Genomic DNA, 20,347 nt, shown 5'->3' with positions numbered 1-20,347 from the left:
ACATTCACACCAATTCCACTGCCCTGAACATTAAAGTGTCACTACAAATATGGTTTATTTTCTACCTCTGAGTGATCTATGAAGGCATACAAGAAGGGCACATATCTCATCAGGAGATTGGTAACGGCATACAGAACCTCTGACTTGCAGGTCACTGATTTAAATTCTGCACAAGCAGTTGTGACAGAATATTACTGTCATCTTGTGGCAGTTTCATTACCTAAGTAAAATATGGAGGTAATGTCAGTCTATTTCTTAATAAGAGCTAGTAGTTCTCTTTATTAAGTCTTGAATAAAATTTCGTGAGGGAACAACAGTCTGTTTAGCTAAACCAAGGAAACTTCAAAGTTCACTAAGAGAGGACTGGATCAAGTTAGGTCAGTGTAAGTTTTATAATGTTATGGATGGTGTGGATTTCTTTATTCCAAAAGATGTTAACATCTGAGAAATGAGGTGATGTCTACTCCATGTTGTCAGATTACACCAGCAGGTAGAATGATGGGTTCTTTAAGCACAAATTCATGATGTGAAAAGGAAAATCTTCATCATGAATATTTCATTTTGAGTGACATTTACTAGATGTTTTCTAGTTGTTCTCTTTAGAGCTATTTAAGATTCTAACAGCCTGATGAAGGCTCTGATAAGGTGCATATGGATCCACTAAACTGAGAGGTAACCTTTGGTAAGGCCACACTCTACTTTGCATCACTTGACTCCAAAACGTCTTGTTAAAATGTTAATTTTAAATTAAATATATATTAAACCAACAGCACTAAGAAGAATTATGTACACGTGCATACTTGAATCTCATCTCCATGCTCTCCAATAACTTCCACCAATCTTGACAGCAGGTCTGACAAAGCATGTGCAGAAAGGGGCTGCTTCAGGGTCCTGAATATCTGGAAAGAGCGACCTGCATAATGTCTTGAAGAGCTTGAAAGAGCTGTTTGTAAAGCAACTTCACTCAGATGCTGCTCCAAATGAAAACCTAAGCAAAGGAATAGTATGACAAATGTTTGTTTTTCAAATGACAACTTTGCTGTGGGTCATAAACAGGCTGAACTGACTCTGTGCTGCTGAATGTGTCCTGCAAATCCAGTGAGAAATGGAGATGCAGAAATGTCCGAGTTTGGGAGAATTTCCCACTGTTTACATTTATTTCACACAGAATGTAAGAAAATAAACAGCAAATCCAAAATTTTGAGTCTGCAAAAACCTGGAATTCTTAATAGGTTTAAAGTTTTCACAATTCCTGGACAAGCTTTTGAGGCATCTACTACTCTTGCTGGCATAATACATTAAAACTAAACTTTAACTGCCAGAAGAAATTTAACGAAGTACATTTACTTAGTAACTGTGATGTATTTTATCAAAAAGTCATAGAGGATATTTTATCTGGTAGAATAAATTAAAAGGCTTTCTTTCAACAGCTTTGAAGAAATGTTTGATTTAACATTCAGCCACAGTCCAATCTAACATGATTTTTAAAAAGCAGTTCTTTCATACATCCTTGTTAAGACATACAATAGGTCATGCTTCTGCATAAGCAGATCTACGAGTCACAAGGTTAAAAAAAATTCAGTGTAACCTTGAGGGAATATTCTTTTAATTATGAAAGGAAAAAAAAATTACTACCTGACTTGGAATCTTTAAATACAGACACAACATGACGTAGGAAATTAGTAAGCTGTTCAGCACTCTTGGTGTTCTGATTTTTGGGTGTGATATCTTCATGGCACCAAAGCGGACCAAATGCCCTTAAAGAAACACATAACAAAGTGCAAAATTTCTTTGAGTTATCTGACACAGATGTAATCAGTTAAAATATATAGACTGAGAAGGCAATTAGCTATTTCCAGTGCCATAATCTGGAACACATGCAATTGAAGAGAGCAAAATGCAAGTAAATAAATATTCCTAGCTGTATTTTACAAAAGCTGTCTTTTAAAATATAAGTTATGCCATTTAGAGAGCTGCATAAACAAATCCCTGCCTTTTAATTTAACATTGTGCCTAGGATCTGCTGGTTGTATTTGGTAGTTAATATTAGTTTCGCCACGGGCTTTCCCTATGCCCTGTACACTTCCTATCTAATTTTACAATAACAAAACTGTCCTCTTTCACTAGTTCACTGTTGAACATAAAACTATTAGTCAATTAAACATTTTATCCCTGTCAGGCAATATTTTTTCTGCTGTTCCTGACACTGTAGTGCTTTTAAGCACCTACCTACTATAAAAGCTTGGCCATTTTCCTTGAGTCTTTTTAAGTTGTTACAGATAATTCTAGAGAAGGCATGAAAGTACAAACGTAACCTCTGCTTATCTCCATTACCTGGTTGTCAGAAACTCAATTAATTTGTTTGCTTTCTCATCTGATTCAGCAGCAGTGTCCATGTCCTCAACCTCCTGTGTAATCTGTGGGAGATTTCCACTGCTGCCTCCCAGACTGATGCTGGAGGAGGTGGAGCTGGAGCTCAAGCCAGAGTCTGGCACCGGAGAGGACTGGTATTCCCGCAGAAAGTCAAAGCCACCTGCCAGCCGAAAGGGAGGAGACAGAGATGGAATGCACTGCTGGGCCAGCATCACAGGTGAATGTGTCTGCCAAGCAGCTCTTTTCAGAGTCAGCAGCAGAGACCTTCTACTGGGAAACACGGGGAAAACCTGCAGAACACAACAACCCTCAAACACCAATGGGAGAGAAAATGGTACTCTGTTTCTAAATGTGCAGAACACAACACAAAATGAAAAATACCAAAGTCAAGATTTTTTTTTTAAACTGCATGAGGGCTACAGTACTTGAAATGACAAATGTTTCATGGCATTTTACAATCAGAACTGTGTCTTTCTGTAAAGTGAATTTTGAAGTTGGCTAAGTGCATACAAAGTTAATCTCACTTCTCTGGGCTAGTCCGTTGAGGAAAAAAAACATCAACAGGGTGGAATTTTTAGGACAATGACATTGTCCTAATTTTACACATGTAATGGAAACTGAGATGCAAATGTTTAAGGCTTCTGTTCAACACCTTTAGTAACTGTAAACACGGGACTGCTCATACTAAATATTTTCAACATTAAGGTTAAACAACTGCGTAAGAGTTCTACTAGATCAAAAGCTTGCCACACAACATCAGAGCTGGAATTAGAAACTAAGACTGCCAGTCATCTTAGGCTGTATCGACAACAGAAGAACTGGCCAGCTTATCAGCTGATAAAAAAAGAATGCAAATACAAAATTTTGGTAACTTCTTGGACTTAAGACGCCCGGACACAGGGTACCAATTCTGTTTTTCCAGAAACAGGAATGAAAAGTTTTTCATTCTGGCAGAAAAGGTGTAATGCAATTTTAATGTAAGAATTTTATTCTGTATTTAATAATACATGGACATGCATTGGAAAGGAGATCTACACAACTCAAGATGAGAAATTCACATGTGAGGTAATTTTGCACAGACTTATTCAGAATGAAACCTAAAAGGGCCAAATTAATTCATTGATCTGAAACACATATTCCTTCTTCTCACTTTAAAATACTTTTTTGTATCTCATAAAAAATAATAAACAGTTATCAAGTAATGTTCTTTATAAAGTCAAACTATTTATTACTTTTGGTTATACACCTGAAGAACCATGGAAATGCCACTAATTTTATGATCTCTCCTTTAAATTTCTCATTGTATCGTACAGTTCCTCACCCTCTCCCAGACAACACATCCTACCTCCATAACTCTACACTGGTTCTGTGATTCCTTCAAATCTCAACAGTGTGCTTGCTTTTAGTAATATTGCATGCTATCAGTAAATTTAGGTAGCTGCTTTCTACACACTATTCCCAACCAACCCCTTAGCAACAGGTAAATTGCTCAAAGTTAACAGAACATTGATTTCAGCAATATTCATTGATTTCTGAAGTAAGCTTCCTAATGCAGAAATAGATTTCAGGACAGAAATGAAGTGTATCTGTGATATAAAGCAGGGTATATATCATGTAAAATTTAACTTAATAATGGGGAATCTGAACTGCATATTCTTGCTGCTCTTTCTGTGTTGGAATTATTAATTTCTTTTGAAGGTTGAGGAGTGATTGCCCCCATTTAAAGCAGTCCTGGCTCCCTGAGGGAAGAGTTAGGAAGTTATTAGCCATAGTAATGTTTAAAATTCTACATTATATATTTCACCTTATATCAGGGAGCTTTCTCACTATCATGAAAAGTTATGTAATAATAATTTGGGTGCATCTCTAGGGTAGTTCACATGGAATTAATATTAATGGGAACAGTTCATATTTGCCACTTTACCACTTTAATTTATCAAAATTGTTATATATTAGGAAAGTAACCTTGACATCCTGCTTTCCAAAACCTCACAGTATAATGCAATATTCTTTTCTTCTTTTGTTTTATTACCTGTATAAAGATATTCAGGTAAGTATGCTGGCTGTACTGTCAGAGTCTTGGTCTCATTCATCTCTCTGGTCTGAAGAAGCACTGATGCAATGGCTTGATAGTTGCTGTTGCAAGATAATGCAATCAAAAGGTGAAGGAGTAACTTTTTACTGTGTTCAAAGACCTCAGGGCGGTAATGGTCAAGACCTAAAAGGAAGGGTTACAGCAATCACTGAATATGAAGGAATAATACACAAGTTCACATTCCAGAGATGGTAAAAATTCCAAGGCAGGTCATGGCAACAGTGCAAAGAAACACAATTTTCGGACACCATTACTAGTGTTCAAATGTATTTGTATATTTAGTTTCCTGACTGAGGTCCTATACAGGAGGTACAAAACAATGTGTGGCAATACTACTTTATGCATTCTGTCTCTCTGCAGTGTTTATTTGACAGGGCTGGAAAGCCTCTGAAGATGAGAAATTCTTGGTGATGGTTGTAATTACATTGCTTATCCCAGTGTCTGTCTTTCTTGCTCAGACATCAGTTTTACAAACGCAAACTCTAAGAAGCAGATACTGATTTATTAAGAAAGGAAGTGACAGACTTCTTTCTCCCTTGAAGGAGAGCTTCATCTACCAGTGACTTGTATGACAAATTAGGCACTAGCTCAGGGTACAGAACTGAAAGCAAAGATTTATTGAACACATCCATTGCAAAATTCTTTCATTTTAGTATTTTTTTCACTCATTCCAATAAATGGAAGGATACAGTCACTCCAGTCAGCCACCAAACCAGTTTCCAGTTTCCTTTTTGGTCAGATGCATCTGTCTGCTCACATTCCAACAGGACAGAAATACTTTCAATTTCCAGTCTTTTGACATAACTTCTTTACACCGTCACAACAGAACTCTACTACAAAACATAGAACCTTCCACAGGAGGTATAACAACTCTAGAGAAACTGAACTTGAAGCGTGGAAGCTGTGATCTCATTTTACTTACCATTAAACTAGTTACATTTAGTTACCAGTTACATTTAGCTTTAATTTCACATTTGAGAACTAAGAGTTCTTAGCCAAGGGACTGTCTCAAATGGTATTAATAAATTTATATTTATTTCTTCGTAAATAAGGTAATGTCGAAACATTATTGCATAAACAAATCACTAAAGATATTTTTGTAATGGATTACTAATACCATACTTTTGTTTCTGCACATGTTTGTTTGCATGGCTCCCTGATGGCTCCTTAAAGCGATCTTAATGAAGTGGCCACCCTGCTGCATACTATTCTGGTCCTAAGTTATTCATTTGTTCTTGTGAGAATTTCCAACTGTAAGCACCAGTTTTCTCACACTTGCTGCAAATCATACTAAAGACGTTGTTTGATCAGTTGATGGTTATGGATTTGATTCATACACTTACCCAGTTTTCTTTCAGCTCCTTCCTACACTAAGAAAGTTCACCACGATATACAAAAGAAGTAAAATTTTGTTATGGGAAGCCATAAAATAGCTTTAACCTTGAAGTGAATAATATATGTGAAACATTGTATTGAAACTGGCCCTGGAAGCCCCAGCTGACACAGTCCTGACTGTTATTCTTGTGTTTCATTAGAAGTTTGTTGAAATCAATGTACTAATACACAAAACTTGAGTATTTGATGAGTGTGCATTTCTCAAAACGCCCTATTTCATTAAAAAATTCATAAAAAAATACTCTGGTAACAGAGTAGAAGAAAAGCAGAATGAGGTATCTTCTTCAATTATATACTGAAGTATATCACATATATTCTACCACTGTACTGTAACCTCTAAATTTAATCATTTTTGCCCTCTGAACAACAGACTCTTCCCAGACTGCCAGTGAATAGACTTAGTGGTAACTATGGTGACTGAATGAGAAGCAGACTGCAATCTCCAGTTATAATAAATTTATTTCACAAGTATCTGGCTGTGTTTATTCATGGAAACTACTATTTATCAACTATGAAAGTTAGGGAATGGCTTTATAATGCTAAATACTCTTGGGTACTAAAAATGAGACCACTCACTTTTCACAACATTAAGTGACAGGATAAGGAAGGTATCACCCTCCAGTTGAATTGTGTTACAGTCACAAACAGACACAGCAGTGGGGAAAAAGCAGTGCCTCTATGCTCAGGTATATAAGGCAAGACACTGATGATAAAGTATCACATTAGCAGTGGAATTAATGAAGCTTGCTTTCCAGTGATCTCTGTCCTACCTTCACCATCTCTGCAGTACAGTAATCTTGGCTCTCGTACAATGCTTTTGCAAAGGCAAGAAAGAGCACTGGTGTGTGCAGCCCATGCCTAAGGCATGTGCTGACTGCCCAGCTGCCCATCACAAACCAGACTGCACAAAAGCTGTTTCACCTGCCTTTCTCGCAGTGGGGGCTGCAGTTTTTTTAGAGATATATTAGGAAGTCAATCAATCATCTTCAGATTTCTACCCACCTCCCAAATTTGAGTGAAATTGGCCAAAATATTCAAAAGCTTTAGAGTTTTGTGACTAATTCCCAGACTGTAACTGCCTCAGGATATCTTTTTTTTTTTTTAGGACATCGTTATTAAAAACATGTAAGAAACACAACAGTACACCTTCAGCAAAACTAAAATAAGAGGACAACAGTACATTTATACTTATTTCTTATTCTGCTGGTCTTACCTAAGAAAAGAGCATGTAGCAATAAAGGGAGGTGAAGAGCCCAATCTTCTCTCACACTGTGATCCACTACCATCTCAGTCATGAAGATGACAGCAATATTGCACCTGGAAATTGAATCACAGTATCAGTTTGAAACATCTTAGAGATGGGAAAACAGTAACATAATGGCTATTTCTGAAGAAATAAATGATCTCTATATTTTCAAATGTGTAGTGTATCTTCTCAATATGATAAATGCTGAAGCACCTTAGTTACAGTATTAAGCAGGTAAGTATTACTGAAAAGAACGCTGTCAATACAAAAAAAAAAAGAGAAATTTCATAATATGCACAGCCTACATAGCATAAAAGATCAAGGGGGAAAAGATGCTATGAATAACAGCCACAGAGGCTTGGGAAAGCGAAATTTTCCTTTTCATTTTAGTTGTTTCTTCAATCAGATTCTAATCAGAAAGTGATGTCCTACACTGTCAATAGGCTTTATGGTAGAATTGCAAGCCTGCACTGCATCTTGATTTTAGCACTGGAAATCAGCAGAAATTGAAAGTATAATTTTCAGATTGTATTGGTGTTGGTCAACCAGTAAGAGGAAGCATCTCACTGTTTGAAATGGCAGAATGAGGAACTGCTAACCTGTGAAGAGGCCCGCGGGGTGTGATGGTTTCTGGGAGGTAGTCCACAAGTGGTGCCCAACATCCTCCATTGTAAGGCATGGGCAGCGGATGTGGTTGTTTGGTTTCAACAATATTCAATAACCAGCTTGTATATGGAGAAACAGGATCATCTGCATGGAAAAACATTAAATACAAGTCTAGTTACCCGTTTTGAAGAAATAATAAAATAGAGTTTATGCTAGTGTAGCAGCTCAGCTGCCTGGAGTAATGTGGTAAGATGACATGAGGTTCGCAAATTCCTGTGTTCAATAACAAGTGATGCATTTTTAATCCCTCTTTCATGCTGCGGGAAATTAAACAGATTCCAGGCAGACAACACTGAATAGTAGGAGCTGCAGCTGAGTCCCTGCTGTCACTTAGGACCTTTGGATCTGGATCACAAAGCACCAAGCAACAGACTTTCTCTTCAAAATTGAGAGGAAAGTTCAGCCAACGAAGCTGCTGCTGGAAGCCATCTGCAACAAGGAGCCGCCTACCAGTGACACATTCTTGCAGCTCCCCACCAGTGCCCTGCTGAGTGATGCTACAAAGGCATAAGTTAAATGTCCTGAATTAGGAAAGAGGCATAAGGAATGCAAAAAAACCATCTTCAGGGTAATTTTCTTTCAAAAGGGATGAATTATTTCATGAATTTCTCAAATACGCATTTAATTTTGCTTTGTATGACAGCTGCTGTATGTTAATAAGCATCAGGTTTTCTTCTTCCACCTGATTATTTGCAATGATGTGGGTCAAGTAAGTTATTTCCACTACTTTCTGGCTTTATTCAGCTGCACACCTTTGTTCATCTCTCCTGCATTTTGTTCCCTCTCATTCTTTGCAGTTTTTCCATTGGTCAGTTTTTATTTTCCCAGGTCTGGCAGTTTGTGATACACTGCCACAGAAAGTAAGGGCTGTTATTGACATACATCCAAATATCGCCCTTAGTGAAGTTTTAGTGAGAGCATTATTTTTTGCTCTGGTCTTTGTTACAGGTAGGTTTGAAACTCTCAGCACTTTCCTTTTTTTAACAGCGTGATCTGATGCTTGTCAGCTTTCTACAGGAAAAAAAAACCTGTACTGATGCCTACAAAAGTATCAGAGCTAGTGTCTTCTAATGCACACCACTTCTTGGTTGTGACAAAATGTCTTCAGGTTTCCATATCTTCAGGAGCCCTTCAATGCAGTAGCTGCTTCTCAGTTATTACTAAAATGCCAACTTTATAATTCCCATTCTTCACTGTTAGTCATCCAAGGTGCACTTAAGATCTTTATGATTTAGAGCTCTACTTATTTCTCTCATCCTCTGAAGGACGATTTATTAGTTATAGATAAAGAAGAATAAACTGACCTAATAACGTAGCAAAGTACACCATTTTCACATATTCATCTTTTAAGGATTGACTGGATAATGTTTGCCAGATGCTTTTCACATAAAAAGCACTGCGCAGTCACTATTTATTACTACCAATTTAAGTGTTTCACATAAAACTGCTTTGTGAAATCCACACTAAGACTTTGCTTTTCATAGGTTTATGTGAAGACTGAGAAAAAAAAAAAGCACTTTGCACCTAAACATAAAACCTTTGCCCGAACAAAACAGTTTCTGTGCTGCAGAGTTGTGTTTTATTTCTATTTATATCCCCAGCAATGCATACACATATGCTCAAGTAGACTGGAGAGGAGAGCAATGCCATACCACCAACTCCTTCGCAGTCTGGGCTGCCTGCCAGAGGGAATAAGTTGCACTTTCTTAATGGAGGCTGCATTATTTACCTTGTTGAATTACAAACGGTGTAAGAATTGCTCTTTCTTTTGAGAGTTCTATATAAATGTCAGCAGCTAAGTAAAATATATTTTATTTCACGTCTAGGTATTAATATATTTGTGTAAGGAACCCCTGTGAGAAGAAAACCTTGCATAAATATTCACAGAACTATAGAGCTTGCAGGTACAGGCAGGAAAAAAGCATTTGGGCACAGACTTGAGAAGACATTCCAAAAGACCCGAGGAAAATGTCAGTATCTTTTAACCTTTTATTACTCTAAGCCCTTGTCAAAACCTGCCACTTGTGAAGAATGTTCTGATGACACAAACATTGTTCTGTTTCAAAAGATTGTTCATGCAGATCATATTAGGGCCGGCGTTTCAATTAACATCTACTGAAGAATTTTTAGTAGCTGTACCACTAGAAAGCCGTTAGAAAAACAGACAAGTGTACTAAAACCAACTCCATTTAATATGTTGCACACTTATTTAAATATTGCATGATGTATATACATAGTATTTTGTAAATATTGTACTTTATAATAATGAAAAATAGCCAATGATATAGATAAAATTAGCCTATCATATGCTATTAACAGTTTCATATTTTACAGAAAATTACTGTAAAAATTTTTTGTCTGAAGGAATATATAAATCTTTTTTTTTTGTCAAAATGCTATCCCAAACTGGTGTCCATAGCACCAAGACAAGACACTATGGCTTCTATATTATTTGACCTGACTTTATTAGGTCAGAGCTAAAAGCCTATAAAAAGGTCTCACTTTTGTTACATTTGGTTAGAGTCTAACCAAAATCTGTCGATTGGCTTCTTTACAATTCACTCCAGAAATTAATTCGAATCATCTAGCTCCTAAAATCTACACCGTAATTCACTAGTTGATGGAAATATCTTGGTCTTCTTTGGAATCCCTGCTCAGCATCAGGTGTCAGTTCAGCAGAAATACATAAAGAGCAATAAGAGTGCTCGGGAGCCCTATCTCATGCTCCCCTCTTAGCACAGGTTTGCACAGTGCAGACAGAAATTGGCTACAGCCAGCAGAGAAAACCTAAAGAGGAGATAAGGACTCATTATCAGAAACTCCTGGATCTCTTCTGCATGCTCATATAACGGCACAGAGGGAAACACTGGTGAAGGGCACAATTCAAAGTAGTTGCTGTAATGCTCTCGGAAATCTTTTGCCTTGCCATGTACAAATGGTTCAAGGTATTCACTGTCTGGAAGATTCTCTGCTGCTGCCTTCTGTGAAGTTCTCTGGTCCTCAAATAGTTTTGACTGAGCCCATGATTAAACAAAGGACATAAATAAATAAAATGAGGTATGAAGGCAAAATAGTGACACTCCCTGTATGGTGGTGCTACATTACTGTTTATACAGAACTTAAAGAGAGAACATGCACAATCATAAGAATGTTCTCCTCCCCCATCAAAACACCAGAAATTTCACCAAACTGAGTAGCAGAACTTACTTTTGTCATCATCATAAGATCCTCCAGAGCTGTTACTGTACCTTGATTCTAGTCGGGTATGTGCTCTGATCACATTACTGAACCTTCAAATACAAGAAAAATCCTCATTAAAAACACAGACTGACATTAAACATCTAGACTATATGCTTACTCTTGGAAAATAACCCATTTCCTTACGCATGCACTTTTATATATGATTGGACAGCATTGTGAATGTGATACTGTTTCTTTCCACAAAAGATTTTTGCACCTCGTTTCTGAGAAGTTCTAGCAGTGTGCTCCTGTGTCACAAGCTTTTAAAATTTAGCAGAGGGAAAATTCTCTTGCTACAAATGCGTGATTTTCTTGAAGCAAGAAACTGTGCAAAGGCTGAACTGAGATATAAACTGTTAACAGCTAGTATTCTTTCACAGCCTGTGTTCACGGGTGAAATTCTGGCAACTTGCTAAAACAGTAACTGACTGTATAGTCCAAAGTCAAGCCCGCACAGGTATAAAGCAGCAAAAGCTGCAGCAGATCACCCTTCAAGTGGAAAATCCAGAAACTGCCAGAGAAGATCTGGCAGAGGGGTTAAGGGATATGAGAGCCAGAACAAACTGCACACAGCTATCCCCGAATCTGTCACTGATCCATGATAAGCTATTTTTTACTGGGGCTCTCCTTTGGCTTCCTCCACCTCTCTCTGTGCTGTCAGTATAATCAAGCCTGAAGTGGAGTGAGAGGAGTCCTGCAGGAGGCTCACACACTAATGGGGATGTAAAAATATCATCATTTCTGCAAAGCTAGAAATTGGGTACAAACAACCGTGTTAAAACAACTATATCAAACAAAACCAGGTTGAAGGCTTTCTACATTCAATTCAATTTCTTACTAATGTGCATATATATTTTTTCAGGGTATTTAGTTATACATTGATATATGTTTCCAAAGCACGCCTATCTCATAAGGGCATAATAAATTCATTGTGAAGGTGACAAAAAGGCAGCATAAGCCATTGTAATTCTGCTATTTTCTGTCTTTCCAGTATCTGTTTCTCTTATATTTTAATAAATTCCTTTAATAAACGTGTACAAACTGATAATTACTGACATAACTCAGTAATTAAGTAATAAGCAAATATTTTAAAAAAATAAGTAATAAGCCAAATATTTTACCCAGCTTTCCTCTATAATACAGTTTATCCAGTCAACAGAGGTGTCCTTGCAATCATGGATACAAATCTGCATACTAAATTTTACTTATACATGAAATCAAAAGGTGTGTTCAAACCTGATTTTAAATAAAGATTTTAATTTTCATTGTTTGGTATGCACTTGATTTTCTTTCTCCTTTGTGGATAACTCCTACAAAACCACGATCCACTTAGCACAGTTTATTCAATGTAGGTTTAACAGATATTCCTCTACAATTTATTATTAAGCAATACTTGAGAACCAGAACCATGTGAATAGCTTTTTTTTTCCTTTTACATACACTCATTTTAAAATGGTCTTACTGGGATAACAACACTTAGGATCAGTCTGAGCATCAGAGTTCCTCACAAAACAATGCAGAAATTTACTCAACATCTCACCCTTAGCCTAGGAAAATGCATATATTTTGGAGTCAAAGAAAAACCAAACCACAAACCTTTCATCAGTCTCTTTCGTGACTCTGCTCTCCTCTACATCAGGAAAACTGTCTTGGCCAGCTACAACAGTGTTACTGCTAGAGGTGGTTCCTGTATTTGAGATGTCAATAAGAACACCTGTTACAGGCAGCAGACTGTATTTGCAAAGCAATAACTGACCGTAACTTTAATTTTTTTAGTAGCCGCAGTCAAAGTGACCATCCTGCAAGTACCTGTGCATATAAATGAAGACTGTTACCTCTACAAACCAGCACCTGCTTACACAGCTGAAGGATGTAAAATTTACACGCTTTGAGAGGTAGAATAACATAATGATGCTTCTCAGACTAAGCTTATTCTCAGGTGACATAACCCATTGTTTTTCAGGAATTTGGCAAAACATTGACAAAGTTGAATTTGGGGAGGCTGTCTCTTATGTATCTTTGACAACTGCAGCTTACAAATAGCCTTTTGCCTTTGGAAACAGAACTGCCACACAGCTGAGGCTCTCTGTTTTCAGGAAACTCTGCTGCTTTGGTGTACCTGCTGTAATCACAGCATTGGTGATGACTTGTTCTAAGAAACTTGTGGTAGAAGAACCACCTCATGAGAGCTCTGAGCAGCACCAAACATTGGCAATATCCTATTAAAATAGCTAAGATAATTAAACATACATTTACAAAGCATATAGAACATTAGGAATTAAAAGGAACTGTAATTTAGATGTGCAACAAGGCCCTGAAACTTCTACTTTATATATACATAGATGTGAATGGGTGCAAAACTGAGATTGTTTTTTCAAAGAGATGAAGACTGGAGAGAGCAGGAGAGCATAACTGAAAAGTACATTTAGGTCATACCAGAAGCTGCAGCTGAGGCTTTGTTACTGGCAGCAAAACGGTAAAACGGAGGATTATCGCAATGCTGGACTATCGGGTTCACTGGGTCGGTTTGCTGCAGCTCAAAAAGAAGCTCTTCCATTGTCTGAATAGTGTTATTGCGACATAGATATATTGCAACCTTTTTTATCTAGAGAAGAAAATAACAGTTATTAAACTCTGTCCAAAGTGAATTTCTAAAGAAATCAATACATGTTACACTGCAGTTAAGATCCAGGATGCAAGGTGTTACTCCTGGACAGACACCACAACCACACAACTGCATCCACCTGCTTCATACAGGACACAACTGCTCACTTTGCTGTCAACGTAATTTCTCTGGCAGATAGAATCTGTGATCTAATTACCTTAAGTTTTTGCTTACCATCCACAAAAGAGATGTTTAGATATAGAACTATATACCATGCACATATACAAGACCCACCTAATTTTGTACTTACCATTTAAGGATGTCAGCATTAACTCTGAATCATACTCAGGGATTCATAGTTTGAGTATGTGATTTCCACTGAAGATGAATCTTGCATGGAGCAAAGTTCCCATCTAGAAAGCTAGATATACCCAAAACTTCATGCCTATATTTCCAGTTATGGCTGATGTGAAAGAGATAGATGTAGTAGTAAAGAATAAGCTAGGCTTTAAGTAGCTACTTACAGATTACATCTGTAATCAAAGTAATAGCACATGGAAGAAAGGCAGAGCAATTATGCATACAGACTTTATGCATCTTGATCTGAAAAAATTGAGAGGGTATAAATTATAGAAATTTTGAGAAAAAGTCTTTTATCTTGTTGCAAACCTTACTGCATTCACAGCAGCAATGAGGACTCTTGAGATATTGAGATCAATCTATAGCGACTTATTGAGGGAAAACTATTAAAAACAGAGACTCTCTGTGGCTCAAAAACATTTTGATTCATAAACTGCGGGAGCTGGGAGACCATATGGGGAAGCACTCCTCTGTGCTTGCCTTCTTGCTTTTAAAGATATCCTTAAACAGATGCTTACAGTGGAGCTAATACATATAGTGGATTGAGCTGCCTGTTGGCCTCACCAAATATTGCTGTTCTTATACTCTTAAAATCTTTCATTAAAATAGCTTCCTGACTGCTTCTGTTTCTCTCTTTTTTTTCTTTCCTTTTCTTTTTCTTAAAGTAGAGAAAACGCATATATTCGAAGTCTCATTTACTCTACTGTGCTAAAAATTTCCCAGGGACTTTCCAGATACAAATCCACCTCCCTTTCGAGGCTCCTTTCTACTTGGGCTCACACTGCCACTTCCAGCATCTTTCACCCCAGAAGGCGTCATGTTCCGTACACTAAAAGTCTTTGCCAATGAGGTTTCTGAACTGTGCATAGCTGAGAAATCTTTCAGTATGCATGTGAAAGAAAGGAGAGCTGAGCAATTTGCACTGGGAAAAAACACTTAAAGGAAACATAAGAGACAAAGCAATGAATTTAGCCACTTGAAAAAAAAATTTAAAAATGTAAGCCAGACATGCTTTTGGCTTGGACTCACACAGGCAGAACAGATGGCTGAAGGCACAAAGCAGCTGGTGACTGCCTTGGGGCACAGAGGGCTCCAAAGGAGATGGCTAAACTGGCAATCTTGCAACTGCATGGTCTTTGGAGCCCAGGGGAGCTGGAACAGTGCTGATAAGCTGCTCAAATTATCTTTATTTGCTAATGCGTATGTGTTATCTACTTGATAATAGAAGGAACATGTTTATGGTATCAGCAGTCTTGTGTTGTTAGCAAAGTTAGTTACAATTTCTCATCTGTAAACTCCCAGGGACTATCAAAGCACAGAGCAGATGTGTGTGATAAACTCGTGGAGTTTTCCTACTCCAGACAAAGCTATCAGTTAAGGGGTGACTCATAAGCACAGTCAGGCTTCCTACAGAACTTGAAAACTTTTTCGGATTTTGCAAAATCCGGGAATCAGACTTTCCACTCAGCATTATAAAACACAGGCTAACAGGGTGGCAGAAAACACAGGAACCTTCTCAGCTGCCACCACCAATGAAGACCTGACTGTCTTCTTAACAGCCACTGGGAGCTTGGGAGGGAGAGCACAGAAGTCCCACAAGTAAAACAGGAGATGCTGACCAGATAAAGCTGGAGATGCCAAAACAGACTGCTCTCTTTGTGGAGCAAAAGGACTGCATTGTCCTGGAGGAGGATGTGACTGTGAGAGAGCCAAGGCTTCAAGGCAAGAAGGTTTGGAAAGAATTCGAAGAAAGAAGTGCTATGGGTAATAAGGGGGTTTGAAGCAGACTGCTCAAAGCCATGGGATGGCAACAATTTTGGAAAAAAGTTGTGTTGAAAACTCTGGGTTGGCAAGTATCTGGATGGGGGTGAGGATGAGGTATGTGAGGGGCTCCCTGAGGAAGAGGTGACCAGGCATTTCCAGTCAGGCTACAGATTCAGGGGTGAGAATATATACCTAGCACAGGGCTACTCCTTCTACAAAACTGCCCCGATTCCTTTTTTAAGCTGCCAGAAATACAACAGCCCTCTTTTTGCCTCTTATTTCACTGATTTCCACTTGTTCTCTGCCAACATAGTTCCCCCTGATGGAGGCAACCTTTGAGCCTTATCCCAAGTCTGTCACAGACTGTCGGATCAGTCATGTTGGATAGGACCTGGGAGATCTCTCATCTAACCCTCTGCTCAAAGCATGGTCAACGCAGAATGAAGAGCCTCTGTCACAACTGATGGAAAGACCTTAGATACTGTCAAAATATTTGGGATCAACCTCTTTGTCTTCATCTTATATAAACCTTGAGCTTGTTCTTACAGTAACTCCACTTTCAAATCTTTCCTCTTTTGATTAGCTGAGCAACACTGACTTTCAATATACATGCACTGATTTGAGACTATAGAACAGTAAACTACAAATAAAAGGAAACTAACAGGATTGTACAGGATGTACAATGACATCTTGAAAATTTTTATGTTCTTCTATATTTCCTTTATTCTATTATGCACAGCAGTCATCATAAACACTTTGAAAAATGTATTATTTCAGCAACAGTAAACGAAGTTTGTTTACCAAGCTTTTTAGGTAAGTTTTATCACATTAATAGTAATTTCAAATTTATTTCTGGCAAATCAATAGAAAGAGGCTTACTTAATAAATCAGCATATTATATTTGAGCTGGAAAATTTCCTAAATTTAGATTCTGTTTCACCCAGCAACTGAGCAATAAGGAACATGGGAATGGGACTATCTTGCTTTTCTCAGACAGCTCTGATTTTATTTTAACTTGAATAATAACAATATCCTGCACAGTTTGACTTGCACACAGCAGGAACAGTTACATAATTCATGTCAGCCATGTAAAGGCAAAAGCAGATATGGTAAGGAGTTTATAAAGGTTAGCTATCTTGTGTCTCTTCAAGATGTCTCACAGAAAGCCTTCATCTACTAAAGGAGAAGAGAATGTAGCACTTTCTCACAACTACACGCTTTTCTGAAGGATAACCTGAATCTTTATAACAAACAGATCATAGCATGTTATGTCCCATTCATGATCTAACATACATTGTTTAAAGGACTTTGAAAATTTAACTAATAGCTTTGTGAACTAATTAATTACTGAGAAAAATTATAAGCATTTAGTATTTTTACAATTCCATGCAAGTTATTTAAACTTTGAACAGTAATTCTGTCTTTTTAATAAAATTTTAAACATATATAAAAATTGCATATTTTAACACAATTCTAATATGAAAAAAATGTTTTTAATACTTTTCCTCATTCATTCTGGCCAGTCGCTCTTACACAGAGATGCAAAGTTGCTCTTTGGTTGAGAGGAGCCCACCTCTTGCTTGAAACAAGGTGTGCTCCACTGATAGAGACTGGGATTCCCACTACTCAATTCCTTTCTCGACTTTCAGTTTCTTGGCTCATTTATTCTCACAATTTAATTTTGTATAGTGTGCTAGGGAATATTTCAGTACCTCTTATTTTTGAAACAGAAATTAATTTTATGCAGGCGATAATTGTTTTCTTCATTAAAACCTGTGCAACCAATAGTAAATAAAATAAAGTGCACTTACATAACGTAAAAGGATGGTATCACTGCTAACACCACACAAACTAATGAGAAACTGCAGTGTTATCCTAAGGTTGTTACTCCATTTCTCATTGTTGGCCAAAGCATTCCAGACATTTTCCATCTCTGATCCAGGAATTTCATCTCCATACTGCAAAGGATCATAAGCATACATTTCTTCAAATATTCAGACCTCTGAACTAAGGCATGGTCTTTCATAGCATTTTACCATGCAATACCAGCAGTAAAAAGCTGTAAAAAGTGACCAAACAGTATTTTGAAAAGCTACCTGACAGACTTCAGAACACAAACTCTATTTAAAAGTATTGATGTACAGATCTTTGGTAGGACTTAAATCCCCCCTCCCTCCCAAAAAAGTCTTTCAGGAATGTAAATGCAAAGGGTGATCCTACAATCAAGCAACTTATTTGGTTTCATCTTTATAGTTGTTCAGTAAGTTCTGTTTCTGCTTCAGCCTTTACAGTAGTGAACAATTTGACAGTTCTCTCCTGAGTAAATCCTAGCAGAATTAAGCATTAGACAGTCTTTTGCTTTCACATTGGAAATGTGAAGCTTTTGCTCTCCTTTACAAGACATGCTTACAGGAACAACTCTCTTTCGTCCAGCCAGTTAAATGGTTAGCACATGCATCTAGGATGTAGGAATCTAGAATTGCAGCTGCTCTGTTTCCTATGTAAAATCTTTGGCTCCACTTTGAGAAGACTGTTTTAGCCACTGCACAAATTACATTCTGCTAGGAGGGGAGTGGCAATCTCTAGGTCATCCTATTCAACTGGAAATGATTTAATACATATTAGCTACATTTACACTGTTATTGGCATCTTCATCTACTGTCATCTACTCTGTAACTTCCAGGTGCCAGTCCCTGTATCGCACATACAGCCTCAAATCTAGGAAAATCAATATGGTTTGAAGAAAGCGCACTTGTTCACTCTAGAACAAAAACTTTGTGTGGTTTTGGAAGCAACTTTGGGGACTGCTGCTGATAGGCAGTAAAAGTGAGACTGCATCACATGTTTGCAACTCATAAATTTCCTCTAACAATAACCTAGAGACTTTGTACCAACAGATAATTCACAAGTTGGTATCATGCCATAGATATGTAACAAATATCAAAAAAACATTCTGGTCCCCGCATTACTTCTGACATGTTCATATGACAAAATGCACACAAAATAATAACAACGTTTTAGTTATAGGGCCTCAACATAAGATCCAGAAATCAACTGCTATGTAACATGGATACAGACATAGGTACCAGGCATTATTTCCTAGGGTTTATGTATTTAGCAGTCTAGACATGTGTACTGAATCTGGCAAAAGCAGTGCCAGAGCAAGCGCAGCACACTAGCACAGCAGCCTGCAACTCAGCAAAGAGAAGGAAAAGATGGATTCCCAGTAGTTGCTTTGGCATTTTACAGGAAAAAGTAATTGGGAAAAAGGAATGTCTGGTCCTTTATCAGGACCTGGGATGTAAAATACCTTCCCTTTTACAAAAGAATGCTTTATCTAGCACCTTAGAAATTTACACTCCTTTTTTTTCCTTTTCTGTCTCTTAAACAATATTTAAGTGTTTCACAGAAAGTACAAGAGCTTCAGTAGGACAAATTCCAGGTGCTCATTCTGACCCCCAAATAAACTTTCATCTGCTGCCTTAGACATTAACCCAAGAAGTGATAGAGGAGGGAACTGAACTTAGTTCCTCTGTAAGCAATCCTTAATACTCTCACTATTAAGGCTTTTTTTAAAAGGATAAAACACTTTTCTTAATTCATGTTTTGAAAGAGAACAGTTTTAGCATTGTTCTTAAAAGAGAAAGTGAAGGAACTTCCTCAAAAACAAGGTTGTGTCTGATTAGTACAGGCTGTTCCAATGTAAAATTTCTGGTATCAGAGGGAAGAAATTTTTTGCTTAAGAAATCTAAGTTTGAATATTTCAGAAATTGTTTTACAGGCTGATTTCTTTCTTTGTTTTGCTATTTTACCTTGGCTGTCATATACATGAGATTATTAAGAACCAGTGAAGTGGCCTCAGGAGAGCCCCAGCCGTTGCCTTTTAGTCCACTTGTGACTGCAATTTCCCCATCCTTGTCCTTCAGTTCATCTTCTGGAGTGGTTGGGCTTGAACCAGGGAGGAGCAGTCTGTTGTCTACAAGTTCAATATTATGAAGCCATGGTAGCAGATAGGTAAGCATGATCTGTCTTCCATTTGGATGTGTTGTTGGGAATCGCTGGCTTACCTCTGAAAGAGTAGAAGTTGAAAAGGACAACGTGTCAGTTTATGAAGGAAATCTTAAATAAACAGTTTAAATCAGACTTCTGACATGTGTTAGACCTCAAGCATACAAAAGCATGTACTTGAGCTTCCTGAAGAGAAACATTGGTCAGGCCTTCTGTCTAAAATAACTGACATAGTCTGGGCTTAGAATGACCCCATGTTACTGTGCCATATTATGTATTAAGTGAAACGGTTGTCCATAAAGAGGAGAAAGGATAATTCAGTTACAGGGGATTATTCTCAGATTTCAAGGGCTTTTGGAGAATTACGATAAACATACAAAAGTGTTCTGCAGAATTACAAATGCCCCATCAGCTTCCATGTTTCTAAGCTATAGCTTAAATCTTAAGGCACTTATCATACAGAATTTACAAGAACACCCTGCACATATTAGGAGTCTTATTTCCTGTGGGGAGCCCTATAAAATTCATAGTCATCTGCCACTCCAGAAGTGCTTGTATACAGCACTTTATATAGCTTATAAAAAAAGAACTGGCA

The 20,347-nt window shown here is 37.6% G+C and overlaps 1 protein-coding gene across 1 annotated transcript in view; it reads right to left on the bottom strand.

Annotated features, from left to right (window-relative positions):
- Window positions 1-20,347, bottom strand: part of FRY (furry homolog (Drosophila)) — a gene marked incomplete at both ends in the record, with an annotated part of 89,078 nt that overhangs the window by 24,429 nt on the left and 44,302 nt on the right. Inside the window, 11 exons of the mRNA XM_010182504.1 lie at window positions 801-988; window positions 1,636-1,757; window positions 2,335-2,533; window positions 4,406-4,591; window positions 7,077-7,180; window positions 7,709-7,859; window positions 10,983-11,065; window positions 12,612-12,702; window positions 13,452-13,620; window positions 17,556-17,702; window positions 19,557-19,813. Coding sequence (XP_010180806.1) covers window positions 801-988; window positions 1,636-1,757; window positions 2,335-2,533; window positions 4,406-4,591; window positions 7,077-7,180; window positions 7,709-7,859; window positions 10,983-11,065; window positions 12,612-12,702; window positions 13,452-13,620; window positions 17,556-17,702; window positions 19,557-19,813 — 1,697 coding nt within the window. The remainder of the gene's footprint in view (window positions 1-800; window positions 989-1,635; window positions 1,758-2,334; window positions 2,534-4,405; window positions 4,592-7,076; window positions 7,181-7,708; window positions 7,860-10,982; window positions 11,066-12,611; window positions 12,703-13,451; window positions 13,621-17,555; window positions 17,703-19,556; window positions 19,814-20,347) is intronic.

This window comes from Mesitornis unicolor, unplaced genomic scaffold, assembly GCF_000695765.1.
Source record: "Mesitornis unicolor isolate BGI_N332 unplaced genomic scaffold, ASM69576v1 scaffold28184, whole genome shotgun sequence".
Lineage (NCBI taxonomy): Eukaryota > Metazoa > Chordata > Aves > Mesitornithiformes > Mesitornithidae > Mesitornis > Mesitornis unicolor.
The sequence above is the reverse complement of the archived record's forward strand: the minus strand, read 5'-3'. Positions and strand labels throughout refer to the sequence as shown.